Source organism: Rissa tridactyla, chromosome 8 (assembly GCF_028500815.1).
Source record: "Rissa tridactyla isolate bRisTri1 chromosome 8, bRisTri1.patW.cur.20221130, whole genome shotgun sequence".
NCBI classification, from domain to species: domain Eukaryota; kingdom Metazoa; phylum Chordata; class Aves; order Charadriiformes; family Laridae; genus Rissa; species Rissa tridactyla.
The window spans coordinates 12,947,342-12,969,126 of NC_071473.1; the positions used below are offsets into that span (position 1 = coordinate 12,947,342).

Below are 21,785 nucleotides of genomic sequence, written 5' to 3' on the forward strand. Positions count from 1 at the left end.
TTCCTCTAATTTGAGTGGCCTTTTTTATTTATTTCTTAAAGAAACATTTTAATTTAATCCTGAATTATCACTTGGTATTTAAAGGGAGATATTGAAAAGGTGCATATGAAAGTTTCAGGTCTGTTAGCAAAGGTTTATGTGCGATTATTTGAATGATTTCCAAATCTGAAACTTGAGGGTGCTCTGAGCTATTGCTATTCCTTTGCAGCTGTTCCCTGGCTTGTTTGTCTGTGCTGATGAAATAGCGACATAGAGGGTAAAATTGTAGAATAAACCTATATGCCATCAAGCAAATGGTTTGTAGTTTTAAATTGTAGGGATAAATAGGGACTAGGATTATAGGTACGGGAGCTCAAGAAACCCTTTCCATGTCAAGTGATGTAGCTGCTGAGCCCCTGGGGAAGATGCAAGAACTTCTATTCCCTTTGAGTGACGGTGGTGGAAGGGAAGCCAGCCCTCACCCTGTCCCTCCCTGCACACCAGCTCCTGCAACCACCTGCACCCAGCCAGGAGCAGCGCGTTAGACGCCGCTCAAGTGGCAAAAATGATCCTTTTGCCCTCTTTGTGTGGGGACCCACAACGTCTCAACTGACATGAAGGTGTGAAATGACTACCTACAAAATACTCTTTTCTTTTGATTGCTGTTTACCAGTGTGTCTGCTTGTAGTTTGGGTTCTCTGGGGAAATGTCAGCAGATGAGGAACATCTTCCAGTATCTCTCTGCTTCTGCGGTCCTGCCATACTGCAGTGCATGGGAGAAAGTCACATTAAAGTGGCAAAACTGAGCTGTTTTTACTTTCGATGTAGATGTTTCTGTAAATTCAGACAGTGTGAAGACATAGTTTCTGGTATAATCAAGCTGAATTACAGCATTTGCCTACAAGAAATTTGAGGCAGCTCATACACCTTCTGGTTTTTTTAACCTGAAATTGCCCTTCTTCACATTTGGAATGCCTGAAACACTTTGCTTTTCCCATTTCTCTCTAGTTCCAAAGGCCATATGATTATTCACCTCCTTTTCGATTTGGAACGGTCCCAAATGGAAGCACAGAGAGGAATATCAGAAACAACTACCCTGATATGCACCTTTACATGACGAAGTACAATCAGAAAGGAGTTGAAGATGCCTTGGTCAGCTTGAAAACTGGGTAAGCTTTTCCCATTAGTTTTAAAGAATACTGTAGACTTTGCAGAAACTGAGAAATATTGATCTGTACTTACTGTGATACTGAACAGACTGATGTCAGGCGTGCTATGTAGTACATGGTTCCTTTTTTTTTTTTTTTCCAAGTTCGCTGTACAGATATCGGAAAGGAGAATGATTGCCTGTGATTTGTATGACTGTTTTAAAATTGCATAGAAGCTTTGATGTCCTATATAAAATAGATTCAAAGGGCAGAATTAGTATTTCCCAAATTTAAAGAGATGAAACAGATGGGCCTGAGTTTGGGTGAGGGCTCAACACAGAACATGATGTTTTGTACAGTTCCTCTTTATCTTTGCAGAACTCTGTTTCATAGTAATGTGCTTTCTCTGAGTGAATTTCTGACAAAGCTTGTTTGCCTGGCCAGCGTGCAACTACTTGTTATTTCTTTTCAAGCTCCTGTCCCTTAGGTATACTTTTAGGTCTACTCTTACATTTTCTTCCCTCCTCTAATTAGCGTGGCCTTTACTGTCACATCTGAAGTATTGAATTTGATCTTCTTGAAATCAGTAGAGATGAGAGTCTCAAACATAGTATCTAATCCTGGGAATCTTGGTAAATATTCTGGCAAATATTCTTGTCCTTCTTCCTCAAGATGGGAGATTTAGACTTGAGTGCCATCCACCCTTTTCTCTCTCTGAAGCAGCTCATTCTGCCTGGTTGGACAAAGAGACTAATTTTTCATTCTTAATCCTCAAAAGGCATGGGAGTGCCTTACTACTTGTACCAGTATTCATCTCGGGGACAGGAATCTGTTAGCTCTAGTAATCTTTTCTAAACATATAGGCTTGATAATAGCATGTGTATTTTGTTACTGGATTACAGTAATCATAATTTATCAATATAGTTTGTTTAGGTTTGTTTTGTTTTGAAGTGAGAAGGCTAAGTTACCCATAGTGGATTTGAGTGCATCTACTCTAGTGGCTGTTTCAGGGCACATCTCACCTGCTATTATTTATAGCGAACACAGACACATTTCTTCCAATGCTAAATTAAGCTGTTATTTTTAGTCCTTTTTTGGGAACTTCTTGTCCTTTTAATTTTTACTCTCCTTCTCCCAAACATTTAGGAGATTGTAATATATTTCTTACGCAAAAAAGCCCTAAGTCCCCAAATCTTTCCTTAGCGTGCACATTCGCTTCTTTAAAATGTTATCCTTCCTCCTCTTTCCTCCTCTGCTATCTCCATGTTGCTGTCTGGAGTCCCTCTGTTGTCATTTCTCAAGGCATTCTCAGCTGGTGTTCCTTGAGCATGGTTTGTCCCATCCTATGATAGACACATAACATAACGTGAGATGAACCTCGCCCAAGGTCTTCCAAACTGGAGGCAGAACTCCTGCTCTGACCGAGCCTGTGCAAGTTATATTTCCTGGGTGACAGCTAAATTATGCATTACAGATAGTCAACTGAATGCTACTGTTCCTGCTGTGAATTTTTAAAGAAGCATCTTTCCTTAATTTTAGCCATTGCTAGGGCTTGTTCAGTTGGGTGGATGGTTTATTTAGGGGATGTATATTCCTTGTACTTTTCACCAACAATTTGCGCCACTGAAAGCCCTGAAAAACTGCTGTTAGCTTTAAAATCAGGAGACCTGTCAGACACTTAAGCATGAAAAGAAGGGGCTACCTGACTGCAGGGGAGTTCAGGACATTCACTGAAACTCAGGCTGGCTGCTCTTGTGCCAGCTGCCGCTCTTCCTGAAAAGCTTTAGTCCTTTTGGCAGCATAAGCTATTCATTTTTTATAGATAGATTGTTTTTTTTTTCCCCGTTGGAGTTTCTTTCCTCTTCTAAGTGATTTCCCAGTGTGGACACCCCAGGTGTCTACTGTGCTCCCCGTGACTGGCGTTTCTGTAGCAGATGGTGCAAATAAGCTGCCATGTGCGGTGTTTTCCGGATCAATATAATAACTGCTACATACAGCTGTGCTCCTCAGTATTTTGTCTGATGGCACCTACAGAAGGATTAAACAGCATGCCATCAGCTGCTGAAGTTTCTCACAATAGAAGTGTCACTTTGTGTTTGCTTATGTGGCAGGTTTGGACATCTCAGCAGGAGAGTAGTGTCAAGTGGGCTTACATATTTTCTGCCTTCAGTTTCTGCAGAGCAAGGACTCTGCAAAGACCCGATCAATGTGGTAATTGTGGGCAGTAAACTCGGTTACAGATCAGGCAGCATGATTGTACCTTCTTTTTGCCTCAGAGTGGTTTCTCCCTGGAAAGATGATTTCATTTAGCTGACCAAACTGATCAGGCTCCGTCATCCTCACCCGTCACTTGCACCTTGAGCCCACCCAGATTTTCCTTTTTGCTAAGACCTTTGGTGAGGATGTGATGGCAGTTCCCGTGGCTGACACTTCAGGGATCTGTGGAGCTAAAAGTGTCCTGAATGAGAGAGATGAGACTGTAAACTGTGGGACTGGAATAACTTGCATTTTCCGTAGGGAGGACAATAGAAAAGCAGGAAGAGGTATTTGGTAGTGTATTACAATTGCTTGCCTCTTCTTTTTCTCCAGACTCATGTTCTTCAAAATATCATTTTTCGCTTCTACAAAATTTTCTGTTCTGTTCCTCAGTATACATAACTGTTTCCTCATTTTTATATACCTGCACTCTATCTTCTTCCTTTCTCCCTCAGGAATTATTTTACCAGATTTGTTTTTCTCTTCCACGTAAAGTTTGCCCTGTCATCCTTATCTAGACTTGATCAAGCTTTCAGCTTCCCAGCTTTGCTTAATCCTATGGTTTTTAATACATCTTGCCCCATGGAGCCTATGTTGACGCTGCTCTTTTCGGGATGACCTGTTCCTCCTTCCTCATGCTGCTTCTGAGCAAATACATAATTTCTGCTTTCCTCTTCAGTATGTGTGTGTTCTGCTTACCTTATTACAGCTCTTTTGTCTGTTTTCATCTTTATTTCTTGTCAAAGCTATTCCTATACTTTTATCTTTTTTTTATCTTTTTTTTCTTTGGTAGCATACAACAAGCAATTTTCCTTACATATCATAAAGCTTGCTGCTTCTGCACAGCTTTTTGAAGATGAACTACTTGGTAATTAGACTCATAGACTATAGACCTGGGAAGGACTTGCACAGATTGTCTGGTTGATACTGCTGCTGTGAGTCAAAATAAATAGTACCTGTGTCATTCCTGAAGAATGTTTGTATAACCTGTATGTATTTCCAATCTCACTTTTAAAACAGCTTTTGCTTAATTGAAGACGTAAGATTTTATCCCCTTTAATTCCTTATGTATAGTGTATGATTCTAATTTTAAGGTGGAGCAAAAAATACCAGCAATCAGGCAATACTTAATGACTGAATAATGCTACGCGTGTGGCATCTGGTCTAAACAGAATCAAACTATTCAAGTAGCCTCTTGTCACAGTTCAGTCTGGTTTTATGGCATCTCAAACTCTTAAGTCTTTTGATCAGCTTTAATTAGTGTTAGCCTATAGGGATGTATTGGGAACATCTTGGTCTTTGAGACCATCATGTTTAATACGTAATGTTATTGAGTTGAATTGGAAGGAGAAAGCAGGAAGGAGACAAACATAAAGCTTCAGTTGACCATATTTCTCTAAGGTTTCTTTTTTGTTGGAGATGTGCTCATGTCCCTTTTCTCATTCTGAAAACAAATTAAAAAAACTAACTGGGCTTTTTATCTTGCTTTTCTCACAAGAAGTGAAAAATCATCTGCCTGAGTCCAGTCGCTAATGCGGCCAGAAAGAACCTCAAGGGCAGAAATACGTATAGGAATTTGTACAAAATAACAGATGTTTCTGCCTTTATTTCCTGTCTGGTGTAGGGATTACATAGGTCTTTTGTTGGAGTGTTGCTGTACATGCCGAGATGAGTGTGCACATGTTTGTGTCCAGGAAGCCTTGAGCAAAATACCTAGCCCCTTTGTGTTTTCATCTTTGAGGGGTGAAACTAATAGTGTTTCAAAAATTAGCTTACAAGGAAAGCATCTGCATTTGTTTTTTTTAATTAGAACAAACAACTTCACTACATGGGCAATAGGCTTGGACCTGTCTTGTTCAATTAGCATCAGAAATGTTTAAGATCATTCTAGAAAGGAATCAACTGGGAAATCCTGCAAATCAAAATGGAAGTAAGCTTTTTGCTTTAGACTGGCATTGGCATTATACCTGCTCCTTCAAGTGAATCCCATGGAGGGGCGGGGGAGGATTACTCAGCTTACTCATGAAGGTTTGTTGCTATCGATGGTGAAGGCAAATTTATCAGCTATAGTGGCTTTCCCCCTTTGTTTGATAAGAAATCAGCCTTTGTTTCTGAAAATATTTTTAAAAAATATCTATAAAGTCTCAATAATATCTACCTCTTGTCAATACTGTCTTATTTCTGAGATTCACAGATACAGTTCTCAGAAAGCCACTGAAACACCATTTGAACAAACAGCAGAACTTTCTGTACTCCATGTATTAATTAAAGGTATTGGTTTGCAACCAGGCCTATTAAAAGGGAGCAAAATTAATGCATCTTGTTATTGAAGTACTACTAAATATTTTTCAAAATGGCAAAATATTGTACCTACTTCAATGCAATTTAGTACTGAAAGTAATCACAATCTTACAAGCTTGTCAAAAAACGTACCAGTGTTCTTCCCTAAATTTCATGCATAGAAGGGATCAGCTGAACCACATGTGCTGTGCTACTTCCAGGGCTTCAGATTGCTCTTTAGGCAGGAGAGAGCAGCTCAGGAATTCTCTAGAGTTTTTTTTTTTCCTTAATGAAAACAGAAATAGCAGTTATCTTCCTGAGTGTTATTCAAAAGAGTAAAGTCTGTAAGACATTAGCTAATGCATTCTTGGTGAGTGCAGTCCAGCTCTGGTAGAGCCGTGGTGGCTCCTCTGTGTTCTTTAGATGCTTATTGATCAAATAAAGTTCTGAAAATGCATTGCAAGCATTTCTGTCTATGCTATGTTTAATTAATCTACATTTCTAGAATCTTCTGTATCAGAGAGACAGATCCTATTGATTTTTCTTCTTTAAGAGAGAATAAATCGTTGAATAGGAAGTAGCTAATTATTGTGTTCTGTTTACAGTGGCTGTTTGGGTTTGTTTGCTTCTGTTTGCTATGCTATACTTTTCCAGAAGAGGTTATAGTTAAAGGATGCTATCTTTTTGCAAGCAAAACAACCTTACCTTTGTAATTCTTCGGTGTGGGTGGTATCAGCTCATAGCTTTTGAGTTTGCATGTAGTGTTTCTCCGTATTATGTAAAACTGTCAAGAGGAGAAAATACAATGGCAATAAATTGGAAATGTATTTCATGTTCTCAGCTTTGCCCCAGCATATCTACACTGGAATATTGTCTGGGATTTAACTGCTAATGGCTGAAATCAGAAAATTTACTTGGGAGAGTCTCTTTTTACTACGGAGGTAAAATGGGAAACTTTCACTTGTCTATTGCCCATCACTCATGAATCCATCTAATTTTTTCTTCACTTAATTTTCCTGGATTGGATATGAGGACTGCTGCTGAGTATCACACAGTGTATATCTTGTTTCAAGAAAAGAGATGGTCTAACTGATGCTGTGTAGCATATTGATGTGAGGACTTGATTCCACTTTCATTGCAAAAAAGCCGAGAATATAGCTTCTTTCAAGGAAACTGCAGTAATGAATCCCTTGTGTTCCACAGGCAAGCAGCCCCTTGTACAGCTGCAGACCCTCTCGCTGTCGCGAGCAGTTTTCAGTTTTTATTTACAGCCACAGCTGTGGCTATATATTCAGGGATTTGATGGTGAAGTTTACTTGGGACTCCATCTGCCTTCCTGTTAAAGATTGCTATGCTTGGTAGTTTGTACACATCAAGTTTAATACCTTGTTCCCCGGTCGTCTGTGGCATACTGGCGGAAATATGAAGCTGCTTGGAAAGAATGTTGCTTTGAGTTGTCCCCCGAGAAGATGCTCTCGGCCTGCAGGCATGTCCTGTGCTAGTCGCTTTGGTAGGAATGTGAGATGATTCTATTCCTCAGCATTTTTTAATGACGAACAATAATGCTAGAAGAAACACCTGAAATATCTAACTGAACAGTGGGGATGGCATGAGAAGTTATTTCCTCCCTGCCAGCACACTCTCCCATGTGAAAATGACAATATGATTATTAATACTTTTTTTAGAATCCAATGGTACTTAGCAGAGAAAGTGCAAGAAAAGACCCTAGAAGGCTCTGATGCCCTTTTAACCCTCAGTCTCTAAGTTCATTGGCCTGAATTGGATTTTTGTTGTGCCTACAGTGCTTATCAATTGCGTCCAATTCACAGCTTTGCACACTCTGTTTGTTGCCGAACGGATACGAACTGGTCAGAGGCTGTGCTGGCAGCTTCTGCCGCGTGGCTCAGGCATGACCAGGAGGCAAACATCGCCATTGCTGGCAGCTGGGACACAGTTCACATTGTGCCCAGCAGGTCCTGCTGTTAATTAGGTCTGTCAGTTAAAGTGGTGGTGTACTTAAAATTAAAACCAAACCAAACTTGTCTTTTAGGCAGCCAGCTGACACCTCCACCTGGATGCAAAAACAATTTCAATATTTTTTGCAGTATTTTAAGCTTATTTTTACAGAAAAGTTTTTATCAAAATTTTCATCAAACTTGCTAGTTTTTATTCTTTCTGTGGTTCATACCTTTTCACCTAAAAAGAGGAGGGAAAGCTATGAGAGAAATTACCTGTTTAAGAGAAAAATGATATATTTTAATTTTTCATACAAATAAAGATAATATATATATATGTATGATATAAGCAGATGAGCTTATGTATAATGAGCAGAGCAGATAGTAAAAGCTTGCAACCGGAACTCAAAGAAATGTTCAGAAGACATACATTTTTAAACTTTTAATCTAGTGGCTCAATATATTTTGACTGTTCCTGATTGACAACACCTTACAGTATTTGTAATTGAGGATTTTCTTTATTTTCTTAGACTTCTAATGTTACAGCACATATAGCAATTCTTTCACCAAATTTTTAAGAAATTGCCAAAGATGGTAGACTCAAGCGTGTTTGAGGGAGAAAGGGAAAGGTCAGTGAGGCAGCATGGGATATCTGTAGTCTATAATAATTTATTGCTTGCAACCCTCCTGGATGCCTGTTACGATACATGAAGAAAGAAACTGTGCTGGAGACAGCTTTAGCACAAGCACTACTTTATGCAAGTTGAATTTTAAAATAACGTATCAAATCCTTAATATCCAGCTATCATTCTAAGAACATGATGTTTTCCTGCTTTCTCATGGCCTACTTGTCAAAGACTTCTATTTTGAGCCTGCTTGGGTTTTGTGTTTTTTCACAAGCTTCAAAAACAGGATTAAAAAACCAAATACAGCAACTGAATTAACGAGTTTTGAGATGAGTGGTCTTTGCTCTAGTCACATTTTTAACATGTCACTGAAACAACAGCCTGTAGTCGAAGTATGCACTGGTCTTAATGAGGAGGGAATGTTGTTCTGCTCTTTCAAAGTGTGAAAGCCTTAGACATCTTTTGGGATACTCAAAATTCACCAGGTTAAACTACTGAATCTGAAACTTGTTTCTTCCCATGTGACTGAAAAAATATTTTCCTGAATCTGCATTTGCTGTTATTACAACAAAATTTATAATCTAAGATAGAAATTAGACTTTTTTTTTTTTAGACAGAAGTAAAGTACTGAGCAATGAATCCAATTTGTATCCCTAAATGTTGTTTCATTAAGGAGAAATGTTTAAGAAAATTATTATCTATATTTTCATCAGATCTGTAGGATATTAATTTAAAAGATTTTTGTCAGGCGCTGAAAGGGCAAATTATTGTTCCAGGTGACCATTCCTTTAAGGGGGTGATAAATCCAAACTGTGAATGTGTGACATAAGATGAGAAATTAATATTTCAGATAATTCACTGTCAGTGGTAGTTATAACTAATGGTCAGGAATATAGAATAGCTTAGAGGACTGATTTAACTGGCTCCTGGATTGCTGTACTTCTGTACAAAGGCACCTGCTAGACCATTTTTCTGAATATAACTTTTGGACATTTTTGGACATCGATGCTTAGAAGCATCCATTTCTGCAGCTGGTCTGAAAGACAAAATAAAAAAATCAATAGAGCTGTGAGGCAGGGCCATGGGAACTCCTTAGAAAAAAGCTGAACTGAACTTTAATTTTCTGTGTCAAATGAAATCTGAAACCGAGCTAGGCCACCTCTGGAGAACTGATGAGTTCAGGCAACTTTTGTCATACATCTTATATAGAGTATCATGCCTATGTCTGCGTACTTTCTGTACTGGAAATAGAGATGTAAAAAACTTTCAAAATTTGTTATTCTTTAGTACTCTTTAGTGCTGACAAATTGAAAGCATCACAACTGTAGAACATATGGCGGGTCTTAATACAACCTCGTAGCTCATGGAATAGCTATTCATCTGAAGCCAAGAAGATGTATTCAGGTACAATAGTATCCATACATGCCTAGTTTCTCTTATTTCTCCTTAAGCATTTATGTTTTACTAGTATCATAGATTGTCGGTACCCAAGTCTAAGCCAGTGAGGATCTACTGCCCATGTATAGATATTCCTAAACCATATATACCTCTGGGGAAACTTGTAAGTTGAGCAGCACTAAACAAAGATCCAAAACTACCTGGAAGAGCACAATGTTTGCCATGCTCCAGAATGTCTATTTATCCCTATCAGTTTTGACAGTAAGTACTAAATTATTGTACAAATAGAAATACACTTTCCTTAAAACCATCTGAAGTAGCTAATAGTGTGAATAACAATTTTCTTCCTGACATTCTGTAAAAACAAAAAAATAAAAGATCTCTGCTAAAGAGTTTGGCCCATTCAGTATTTTCTCGCCTGGTTGGCCAGGTTCAGGCAACTTCCACAATCAATACCTTAATTTAGTTTGGCATCAGATGGCTGGGGTAGCTTAATTTCAATTTACATTATGATGCTTTCTTTTGGACTTCAATCTTATATTTGTTTCAGTGTTCATTCTAATATTCATTTTGGTATTACACTCTGAGGGGAATGATTTTCAATTGATGTTACGACTGTAGTCACCCAAGCTAGGAATTGGAAAGCTGGTTTGCAACTGGCAACTGCTATTTGTGCTGAAACACTGCAGAGACATGACGACATTTAAATTTGCTGCTCCATCTAGGCACATTCTTCAGAGGATCTGTTCCCTAACGTATGGATTCTGAAATCTAATAGCTTTAAAGCAATGTGTGCCTGAATCAGCATAGCTTTCCTGCTTTTACTGCTAAAGTGAGCAGGGTGCGGTTTGGACTACGCAGTGCCACCAAGCTGGCAGCACAGAGATAAAGACTTCCTATGGCATTTCCATCTGTGGCCGGATTTTCTGGCACTAGTTTTTCTAATGGCTGATGCCTGTTTCCCCATCACTTGCCGTCCTTTCAGGAAATGCAGTTATTCTCACATTCTTGTGTTTCTTCCACATTTATAGAAAAGTCTAAATAAATAACAGAGTGGGTAGAACCTAATGTGCTGTTCCAGGGGACTTTCTGGGGGAGGCTGTTTTTTACAGGCTTTGAAGAACAGGCAAATACTACTATTGGCATTTAGAGGGTTATCGGGATCTGAGAAGGCACTCATCAAAATGCCTGGGGAAGTTCATACCTCCATAGTTTCAAGTTATCTCTAAACAGAAGCAGACATCATTATGTCCTTTTAAGCTGAGTCACATTCTCAGGAATTTCTTCATGGCCATAAGATGAATGCACTGGGTGTTTGTTAGTTTGTTTGTTTTTTAAATTAAAAACCAGCCTGTCTCTCCTGTTCAACTGGACCATGGCAACTTGCCTCTAGGAAAAAAAATAATTTATAGTAATTTGTTTCTAATTCCTTTACTCAGTACCTGAGTGCTCTTCTGATTTTTTTTGAAAAAAGGTTATCTCCTGTGTCTATATTACCATTTTTTAGGAAATGCAGTTATCTATGTAATGTCTTTAAATATTATAAAGTACTTGGAAATAAAATGAACAGGTGAAAGTAGCTATATCCCATCTAACCCCTCTTCTTTTGAGAAGAAGCTATTCTAAGTTTTAGTATTCATTTGATTTGGGGACGAGATCAGGTGCTTGGTGAAATGTGCTGATTTTATCCTTCATTATGCTATTGTAACTGGGACAAAACCTTTAATCTAAAAATATATTCCCCCTACTCGACTTTTCAAATTTTGTGTTTTGATAAACTGACGCTTTGCAAGTACTTCGTTGCGTGGCTTCTGAGACTTGAAGTGGGACACTATTCCATTGCATAAATTAATCATAAAGGCACACTAAATTTTCCACTCTGTTGTTGCTAAGGGAAATGCTGCAGGGCCTGGGAAGGTGGGTGGGCAGAGGGGTGGTGCAGGGGAGCTCCTGTGCGTGAGGGGGTGACTGTGCCCGCGCAGGTACCCACAGCCAAGTGATGCAGGAAGGTTTACAGCAGCTTTTCTGGCAGCCTGAGATTGCCCTGACAGGTGAGGTGAAGCCTCCACAATCTCTCACGATGGTGTGAATGTCTGTCAGAGCTTGCTCTTTCGAATTTTGTGTCTGCGTTTTCTGTGTGAAGATTGAAGTGAGGACAGTTTGAGCTGGGAGAAAAGTTGAAAGCTCATTCCCTGCTAATGAGTTCATCATTTAACTGGGTTAAACTTTGTTAACCTGCGTTGTTCCAAGGGGGTGGTTGTTAAATTTTCCCCTAATGAATTAGCAATGTCAAGATGTCAAGAAATCCATCCAGTATATGTGAACTTAAGATCTGCGTGGAGCTATTTCAATATGTGCTAAAAGATAAAGTCAGTGGTGGTGATGAAGTGCCGTCAGATAACCTGAAATGCATTTTAGTCAAAACTGGGAAAAAGAAATCATCAGCCCATCATGCTAAAGGTTAAATTTCTGCTTCTCTTGCTCCAGCAATATCAAAGTGTCACTTTAGAGCACTTTCATTGAAGCCTCATCTTCAGAGCAGCCTTCTTTCCCTTTGATTGCTGTGTCATTCCATAGTGACCTTTTGGCACTAGATCCCCTGGACATAGCTTTAAAGATGCACAAATGACGTTGTGTCTCTTATTGTGCACTCTTGACATACATTCTTTTATGCCTTCTGTGGATAAAGAAGGGATAAAATGTAAATTATTAAATTTGTAATACATCAGTAAATCTGTAATGTAAATCCATCCTATTTTAAAGCCAGTACTTTTGCACTTGCTGCCTTACCAACAATGGTATTGATGATCTCTAAAATATATGCTTATGTTTAATCCAGCCTTAAGTGGATAACGGTTTTTTGCCTAATATCAAATTATAAATGCTACTTTAAGGGTCACATAAGGCATCTATTCTGTAGACTATGCGATTTATTTTCAAAAGCAAAAAAGCTGAAAAATAGTGCTTTTTGCAGACTGTTTTGAAAATGATCTGTGTCTCTCCAAAATTATGTTTAGAAGACAAAGCTTTAATAGGTAAAAGTGTTCTTGATGATGGGGGTGGGGGTAAAGACGGGAGGGAAAAGGTGGTGTTAAAAGTATTGTTTGAGGATTCACTGAATTGCAGTTTGATATTTGGAATAAGACAGTAATTTCAAATATTGTGCTTTCAAAAGACACTACTGGAGCCTTAGTAAACAGGTATGACACTTGCTATGTAATCTTGCTATATAATAATCTTTGTAGTCTCTTTTGCATTTATTTACAAGCAAATTTGAGAAATAACATCTCTTAATTTTTTAATTCACCTAGGCAAATTTCAAAAATAGATCTGATTTCATTAGCTATCTTTCCTCAGAATAACATTTATATAAATTATAAGGAATAGTTATTCTTAAATATGTAATCGACCCTTTAATTTTCCAGAACAAGCCCCAGAAGGTGCATATTTGAGTAAAAAGGTACCCTTTGTCAAAAATAATGTAGAAAAGTCATTGCAATTGGAATATAGCTGTTTACAGCAAAATGCAGTGCAAGCAAATTGCTATGATGATGCACTTCATACATTACATGCATTCTGGTTTTGTGTAAGTCAAATCTGTGTTAATAATAATACACAGCTTTCCTCTGGCCATGAAAAGAACATATTTGGGGTGTTAGAAAACATAAAGAAATGAGAGTGCGAAAAATTGATTCTGAAGTTAATGTCCTGGATCTGACAGATGAACACTGCACTGAATGGTACCCACTATAGCAAGAAATTAATTCCGCTATACATATTGTATGTTTGGATTTACTGCAGTAGTTGAAAACTGGAAAGTGACTTCAGTCATGCTTCAGTTTCTCTGATCCTTAATGGAAACACAATATTATTTGTTCCATAGACTCTAGTGCTTGACAGTAGAATAGAAGAATGTGAATAAACAGGACTGCGTTAAAGCATCCCTCTCCTTTTCTGAATCCTATGACACAAGTCATAACAGGACACAAAGTAATGAAAAGAGATTGATTTCTAGTGTGCTGGGTTTCTGTTTGTGTCTCCAGAGCTACTGAGCAGATTGCCATTTTAGATTTTTCCCTCTTCTTTCCATCAAGAAAACAAAATCCCTGAAGCATCGTGTAGTTGCTTAAGGAAGCAAAGTAACATTTTCCAAGTGAGCTACACTTCTCTTGTTGAAGAAGAAGCGATGACTAATAAAGGGGCATTTTCCTAATCAATTTTTATCGTAGGAATTTAATGAAAAGTATGTGCAAATAATAAAGATGGGGAAAATTATAGGGAAGTATTTTCAGCTTTTCTGAAATTACTTTTCTGTACCTTTTCCTCTAACTTTAATTTTCTTTACACAGGTATTTTCTGAATGTGTACAGCAACACTTTAGAGAATGGGCTTTTGCAATAGCTATTTTGATTTTTCAACTCTTATACTTCTTGGTGACTCATAAACGTTTAGATACAAGACTGTCCACATTGGGTTTTCACAGATTTCCCGCTTCAAATTATTACATTCAGTAATGCTCTTTCAGGTTATTTTAGAACTATTCCAATTCATAATTTTATAGCACCTGGTGTTCTCCTATGCTGTGTGAGCTAAAATTCTCCCCACCCCCTTTCCTCTTTGTGCTTGCTATGTAATGAAGGACATTTGCTTTTGTAGGCTCTCTTATATAAACATTCCAAAATATTTATTTTCTGTTCTACCCAGGATTGTTGCAGTAGTTCAGAGGAAGTTTACAAACCTGCCAGTTGCTTAGATGAGTCATAACACTGTAGTCCTCTTCCTCTGCATTTGTTGAAGATGCCCGGTGTGTTTGGCTAGTTCGTGGCAGTTACAGATCTTGTTTCTTGCTGCATTCCACTTTCTGTAGTTCTCTTTCATCTTTTTAATAATTCTTAGCAGTTTATTTAAACCTACACAATGTGACAAAGCTTTTTGCCCCCTAAAGTGGCTGCACTGAAATGACAAGTTAATTGATTCATTTTTATGTGACTAAGGTTTGCAAGAGGCTTTGAGCCTTTCTTGATGTGGGGTGCTGTACTCAGTGCGTGCAAGCTGGTTTCCAGAGGATGTGTAACTTAAATAGCAGAGCAGTCGGCACTCAGAGCAATACAAAGCTCCGTGGCACAATTGAATTTTGTTGCCAGAAGAACAAAGATCCTGGGACTTGACAGTCCTTCTGTAGAAAAAGAAGAGAAAGAAGAAAAGGGTGAGCTGGAGCACAGCTCCAGGCTTCCCAGTCCTGCCTCAAGAATGGCAAGACAAGGACGGGCTACTGCCTTCAGCAGCCACTGGCCACACACACAGCCTGGCTCGTCTGGCAGTGCCAAGCTGAACAGCAGTTGTGGCTTTCCCCACATGGACATGGCAGGAAGGAAAGTCCTCCGCGGCCCCAGCTGCCTGCTGGCCTGCACAAATGCCTGCTTTGCCTTTGTCCCGAGCTTATGCTCTCTGCCATCCTTGCAAACAACTGGAAAAGGGCCAAATTGTTGGACTTGGCCAGATTTTGCTGTCTCAGTTTTTGGAAACTCTTATTGAGGAACATATAAAGTTGTCTGGAAGTTCTTAAAAAGTCAGATGTCAGGAAATTCACCGCCTAGTGAGGGAAGAGTTGGGTGCCCTAACATCGAAGAGTTTCATCCGTGGCTCGTTATTCCCTGCCCACGCTGCAGAGGTACATCATGTTCTGAAGCTTCGCTTTGCAAGGAATAGTACTTCTGTAATCAGCACGTGGTGAAGAGATAATTAAACCTTGAGAGGTTATAAGATTTATGTTGGAAATGGAGAAAATATATTCTGAGTATGAGTTTGTATTTGCGGAAAGACTTTTTCAGGGCAATCAAGTTTTTGGTTTACAGTTTGGGCACTGAGCAGCAACTGATAGCAGAACCTTTCAGCACTTAGCATCTGTAAAGAAGGTACCTCATGTTTTTAAATTGATTTGCGTAATGAGATTTGTTGTGACCTTATAGAAATAGTATAGAGAAAACCCCTAAGTAAAGCCTTCTGCATCTTCAGAACCTGCTTTCCTTGTGTGTATGCACTGCAGCTGATGCCAGCCTCTCCAGAGGGAAGCTGGGGGGGGGGCACAGTGAGCGAGTGAGTGAAACTGTGATTGTTCCTTGTCTTTCTGTCCCAAGGTTTTCCTAAACTGCTGAATAACTGAGGAGGAGAGCTGCAAGTGTAGAGCGTGATTTCTGAGGTAGCACAAGGCTTTTGCCCTGGAGTCTTTAGCAAATATATCTTTTTCCCTCTGTGTTTCTGACTGAGTCTGTTTTGACAGAAGACGAGCTGACTCTTTATATTTTCTTTTTGTTTACCAGCATGCGTTTTATATGCCTACACTGCAAAACTATAAATCCCAGAATAAACAGATGCCAAATTCCAGAGTGTATTTAATTTAGGTTGGTTTGTTGCAGCGGTGTCAGTACCCACAGAGAGGAGCATTGCCTTCCAACCCCTTGCTTGAGCCAAAGGCATCCACTGAGGGGGGAGGTATCCTTCCTTCCCCACAGATACAAGCATGAGATTGGATTGTATTGATTATGGTAATTGCCTGCTGTAGATCAGAATTGTTGAGGGTATGGCAAATGAGTTTTTCTTCTTTCCCCCTTGTGTGCCTACCCAAAGGACGTGGATTTTTGTTCTGTCTCTCTACACAAACCAAAGATTGTCTCCAAAGTGCTGAATCAAAGCACATCATTTAGAAGACTGTCTGGCCTTGTGCTGGAGGCTGCAGGCTTGGGCAGTGCCCCAACCTCCCCAACTGCCTCTTGGCTATTTCCAGTTTAGCTACCCTCAGTGCTAGGTAGCCGTATCTTATTTCTGGGTTGAATTTGTGACATATCACCCTCTAGCTGTTTAGCAATTGTTTTCTCTATGTTTAAGTACCCATTTAAAGGAGGGAGAGAGTCAGACTTTTAGCATTGATGGAGCTAAGCTGACTTTTAAGCTGAGGATTGCACCAACTGAGTTTTAGGAAAGAGCGGAAAAACAAAAAAAAAAGATGGCCCAGCTATTTCTTTTAATGGTTGCATGAGCCACCTGTACATTCTCTAAATTAACTACTTCACTAAATTCTGGTTTGATGACTTGAATGGTGACTGTTTGGGTAAGTATCCTTGGAAGGAAGCAATAAAGTACAGAAAGTAGTGACAGGAACTTCACTTTTTCATAACAGCAGACAAAATCCAACAACCTCACTCTTTCCTGCTGTTTCTCTTGGTTTAACCTGAGATGGATAGGGATGTTTTTTAGTGCCACATTTTTGCTATCTGGTCTAGAGTTCCACAAAAGTTAGAGTTCTGTATGAATCTGTTGAATGATTATTTAAGAACAAACATTCAATTATGTCATGAGTGAAAGTTTGGGTTTTTTCTGTCAGTAGCAAAAATCTGATATGCCTAGGTCTTGCTCTGTTCTATGTATATGAATGAAAAGCTTTATCAACATAAACTGATTTAAGCTAATGGCAAGTATGATTCCAAAACTGGAACAGCAACAGGATTCACAACTGGTACGTAATTGAAGTGGATGCTCTTGTACCTGTTTGTGCCCCAATTAATTTATTTTTATAATTCCCTTTCCATGAAGACAGCTCCCAACTGTTCATGAACAGCATTTTGCCAGCCTCTGGCATTTGCATCCCATCAGAAAATTTTAGTAGAAATGCATTATGGCTCTTCAAAGGCAGAGCAGGCAGTGCCGGCAGTGCCTGGGAGGGTGGCAGGGTGAGACCCCTCCTACGACAGCCTGTGACGCCGACTGTGTAGCTGTGTCCTCCCCATTCCTCTGGCTCCTATGAAATGGGTGAAGATGTTGAAAAGGGAGAGTGTGTTACTGGGGGTGCAATAACTTTGTTTTAGTGTGTCATTTAGTGGGGTTTGGGCTGAGATGATAGTTTTATCCTACTTCCTCTGTATTCTGCTAGTCTTGTGCAAGTAGTAGAAATCTTAAAGGTTTTGGCGGCAGAAGAGGGCAGCAATACAAAATATACTTAAGTTTTACCTTTTTGCTTTTAAGGATTGCATATGAATTTTTGTAGGTATAAGAATGTCTTTCATCAATGTGTACTGCTGGCAAGTGATTGTTCTTCCAAATAGCCTCCTCTTCTTGTATATACACTTTTATTGGCATGTATTATATGCACTTTTATTTCGTGAAATACCCATGCACCTGTCTCTTCTAAAACTTGCTTTACAGTACTTCTTAAACATTATCCCTGAAGAACACTGCCTCTTCTCCTTTCCTTGCTGGTTTTGTTTTCTTTTATTGTGTTGTGTTCCCTGTACACTTTAGAGAATGGGATTATCCCATTCTTCCATTTTTAGCTAGGTGGGCAAAAAGGCTTGAAATTCCCCTCAAGAATTTCCTTTATTCCTGCTGTGCTCCATGTACAAAAATAGTATGTTTGGAAGTGTGAATCATGAAGAAATATTTTCTATAATTTTTAAGCAGGATTTAGATAGTTGTATCAGATATGCTCCAACACCTTCCTCTGTTTTAGCAAGGATTTAACTTCCACTTCCATTGTTTATTTTTGGAAAGAGACATAAAATAATAGTGTGTGTGAAAAACTGGTGAAGTCACGTTTTCGGTCTCATTCATTATTTTAAGTAAGCTAATTGGTTATTATTGTTTCAATTCTAAATTCTCTGTTGTCATTTGTGTTGCTTTTGGACATCATTTTCTACCTCAAGATATTTATTTTGAGACTTTGAGAGCAAAGATACAAAGATAACAGGGCAAGACATTTTGTAGCTGGGTTTCTCCTGCTCGGTATTTTTTAACAGCATCTCTTAAAATAGAAATGCAAAACTATGTGTCCTACTTTCCCCTCACTAAAATAGATGCCTTTTGTTAATTTTAGATACAGCAGAGCAGGATATGTAATTAATGATATCAAAGAATCCATATGATATTCAACAGGGTCCTAACATCAAGGACAAAAGAAGTCTGACAACAGCTGTCCCTAATGATTTGGTTTGTAAAATGTTTTCTTTTATTTCAGGAAGTTGGATGCTTTCATCTATGATGCAGCAGTGCTGAATTACAAGGCTGGAAGAGACGAAGGCTGCAAACTTGTCACAATTGGGAGTGGATACATCTTTGCCACTACGGGCTATGGAATAGCACTTCAGAAAGGATCACCTTGGAAGAGACAAATTGACCTAGCCCTCCTTCAGTTCGTTGGAGATGGTAGGGACCAACCTTTTTCCTCTCTTTTCTTTCTCTAGGCATGCACAGTCAATGCAGTTTTAGTAGCTCTGAGCCTTTTACTACTGTTCTCTTACAGTCTTTAAAAAACCCAAACAAATGCAAAACAAATGAGTAACGTTATTTCTCGATGCTGAGACAGGAATTCTCTTCCACTCTGTTCTAACTCACCTCACCACCAAGGACGTTTGCATCTATTTTCAGAAAGTGTTTTGATATACATCACGAAGTAATGCTGGCCTCAATGTTAGAGCGCATTTCTAAACTTATTTATTTTCTTCTTTTATTTTTGCCTTTGAGCAATTCCTGAGGAGTTTTTACTTGGTAGATGAATTAACTTTCAGCATGACTGTTTGGCTATTTAAAAGTGTTTCGCTCAGGTCTGAACTGGTGCGAGTGATCCCTAATCTAAGGTGGATTAATTTAAACTTCTGGTAAAAGAATGTTTACAATATTGAAGTAGGGTGACTAGTTTTATTGGATTTCAAACTGCTATTTTTCATTCTAACACAAAACCAGAAGAATTTTAAGTCCTCTTGGCACTTTTGTCCTGCTGAAGAAGAAAACTTACTGCACATCTTTGATACATTAGTAGACAGTAATAATGACTTGCTCTCCACATAGGGCTTGAACTACATTTTAATTGTAGAAATGTTTCTTTGCCACAGTGAAACTTCAAGCCTTTCACATGTGCATGCAAATAAAAATATGGTTTAAAAAATTTCTGTGTTATGACTGACTAAAATCCTCCATCAGGTGGGAATATGGTGTGTGTTACATAATCATTGTGATATTTTTTATTACATAGATGCATGTATTAATTTTGCATTTCTCTGACAGTGAAAAAGAGGGCTTTATTGAAGAATAAATATGCGCTTAAGATCACCAATAGCATGCCATTGAGACAGAGAATGGCAAATTTCTTTATAATGTGACAGTTTGAATGGCAAAGTGCAGGACCTTAGCATAGTGGCCTCCTGTTCCATGAAGAGCAAGACATTAATTTTCATACTGGAGACAGTGAGTGTGTTAGTCTTCCAGCACATGGATTACATTCCTATTATAATACTAAACGACTGGAAGAGATGTAATCATCATGACTGATGCATTTTGTCTGCTGTACGTATAGAGATACTAGTGTCATCATTATTGATCTGCTGGATTTAGAGAGGCTTATGGAAGAAACATCACTTACCTCTGCTAAGGAGTGACTATATGACCCATAATAGCTAGGTTTCAAGTAATTACATATGCCTGCTGTAATTCTGACCCATTTTTAGATGGGGAAGTAGAATCAGAGAAGTTGAATTATTTGTCCCATACTAAGGAAGAAAATGCCTCTGTAGCCTGAAGGAGGATCTGAGGTGTCTTTCTCAGTTGTGGGCTAACCCCTCCTGATGTTGCCAGAGTATCGCTGAAGTTTTCATTCTTTCACCAAGCATTTCTTCATGCTTACTCTTTCATCCTTTTTGATACTTCTTATCCAACAAAAAGAAATGAAATCACAGAGAAAGAAAATAAACTAAAGAGAAGGGAAAGTATTTCAAGCTATTCAAGAAAAAGCTCGTCAAAATACCAAAGGTACTGTGTTTTATGCATCACTTTGTTTCTGAATATCAGGGAGAAAACAAAATGGATGGGAAGAAAGAGGAAAAAAATCTTATCACATATTTACACTTTGAACTGTGGATTTACGTGGCACGTGAATGCTTATATCTTTAACCCATTTTTAGTAGCCAAAAATAATACAAATGAAATGTCTACGAAACTCGGTATTAAAACTTCCATATGAATAATTTATAGAAGTGCAATAGATACAGATGGCACTCAGGTGAATGAAACCTTGTCATGAACTGTCAGCTCCCATGTTCATCTTGCTCAGATATTACTTCAGAAGATAAGTAAAAGTTTGATTGGGCAAACCATGGGGATTGTGAATGTGTTTGTCATTTTTTCAGTGGTATTTTTCAATACCTTTAGAAGGTACTCTGAACAACCCATGAATGCTAAAAGGTTCATTTTCTCTTGTAAAGGATCCCTAAATTTGTTCAGAAAATGATGTGGGCACTATTAAAGAGAATAGCAGCTGGACATACATGATGTGTAGGAATTATTGTAGGCGAGTTTCCTTTAGTCCCAGAAATGTTTGCTACCTTGTCTCACTTCATTGTCTCATAGGTCTAGATGATCATTTTCAGGAAAACAAACAAACAAACAGGGGAAAAAAAGAAAAAGAAAAAAAAAGAAAAAAAAAAACCACCAACCCAAACCCCCTTAATGGTACTGAGGTTGAACTTTCTTCTACTGATTTATAAAGTATGTTGCTGGTGAGCTGAAACAAAACACCAAGAAATGAAATGTAAAGAGCGATTGCCTGGAACTAGCATGACCTGATTTTGTAATCTGCATCTAACTTCAGTAGTTCAATGAGTTTAGCTATGAATTTACAGAACTGTGTTTTGGTGAATTAGAAGGGATGAAACCAGAGTTCAGACCAACACCACTTTGCTGTATCACTAAAAATCTCTTTGAAGTTATCTAGACTAAAAGCAAGTATGGTTGGGGGGAAAGTTTCATCTGAAGATGATACTCCTGGGAAAGCCTCAGTGGAGGCTGAATGAGGTTGTTTAAGTAAATAGGCAAACACAAATGAAGGCAGAAATACTTCATTCATATGTATAGCTTCTAGAGAATTTATTTTTCTCTAAGATTAAGACTATAAAACAGCAAAGTGCCTAGTAGTATTGAATTATTATTCAGTATATGTAATAGAACATTCATCACATTATGGAATAATTTCAGTGAATGATTATAAATCTAATGAGTTTCCTAACTATAAGAAAAAAAATCCTAATGAGTTGAACAAACACAATTTCTTGATGTGAATGTTATGTTAATAAGAAGAGAGACCCTTTGGATGATACTAGATA

General features: G+C 38.4%; 1 protein-coding gene across 5 annotated transcripts in view; it reads left to right on the forward strand.

Moving 5' to 3' along the window:
• GRIN2A (glutamate ionotropic receptor NMDA type subunit 2A) overlaps positions 1–21,785 on the forward strand; it is a 233,908-nt gene that overhangs the window by 183,922 nt on the left and 28,201 nt on the right. For all 5 annotated transcript variants that reach the window (XM_054212709.1, XM_054212707.1, XM_054212705.1 and 2 more), the window contains 2 exons: positions 988–1,148; positions 18,650–18,837. In XM_054212709.1, coding sequence (XP_054068684.1) covers positions 988–1,148; positions 18,650–18,837 — 349 coding nt within the window. The remainder of the gene's footprint in view (positions 1–987; positions 1,149–18,649; positions 18,838–21,785) is intronic.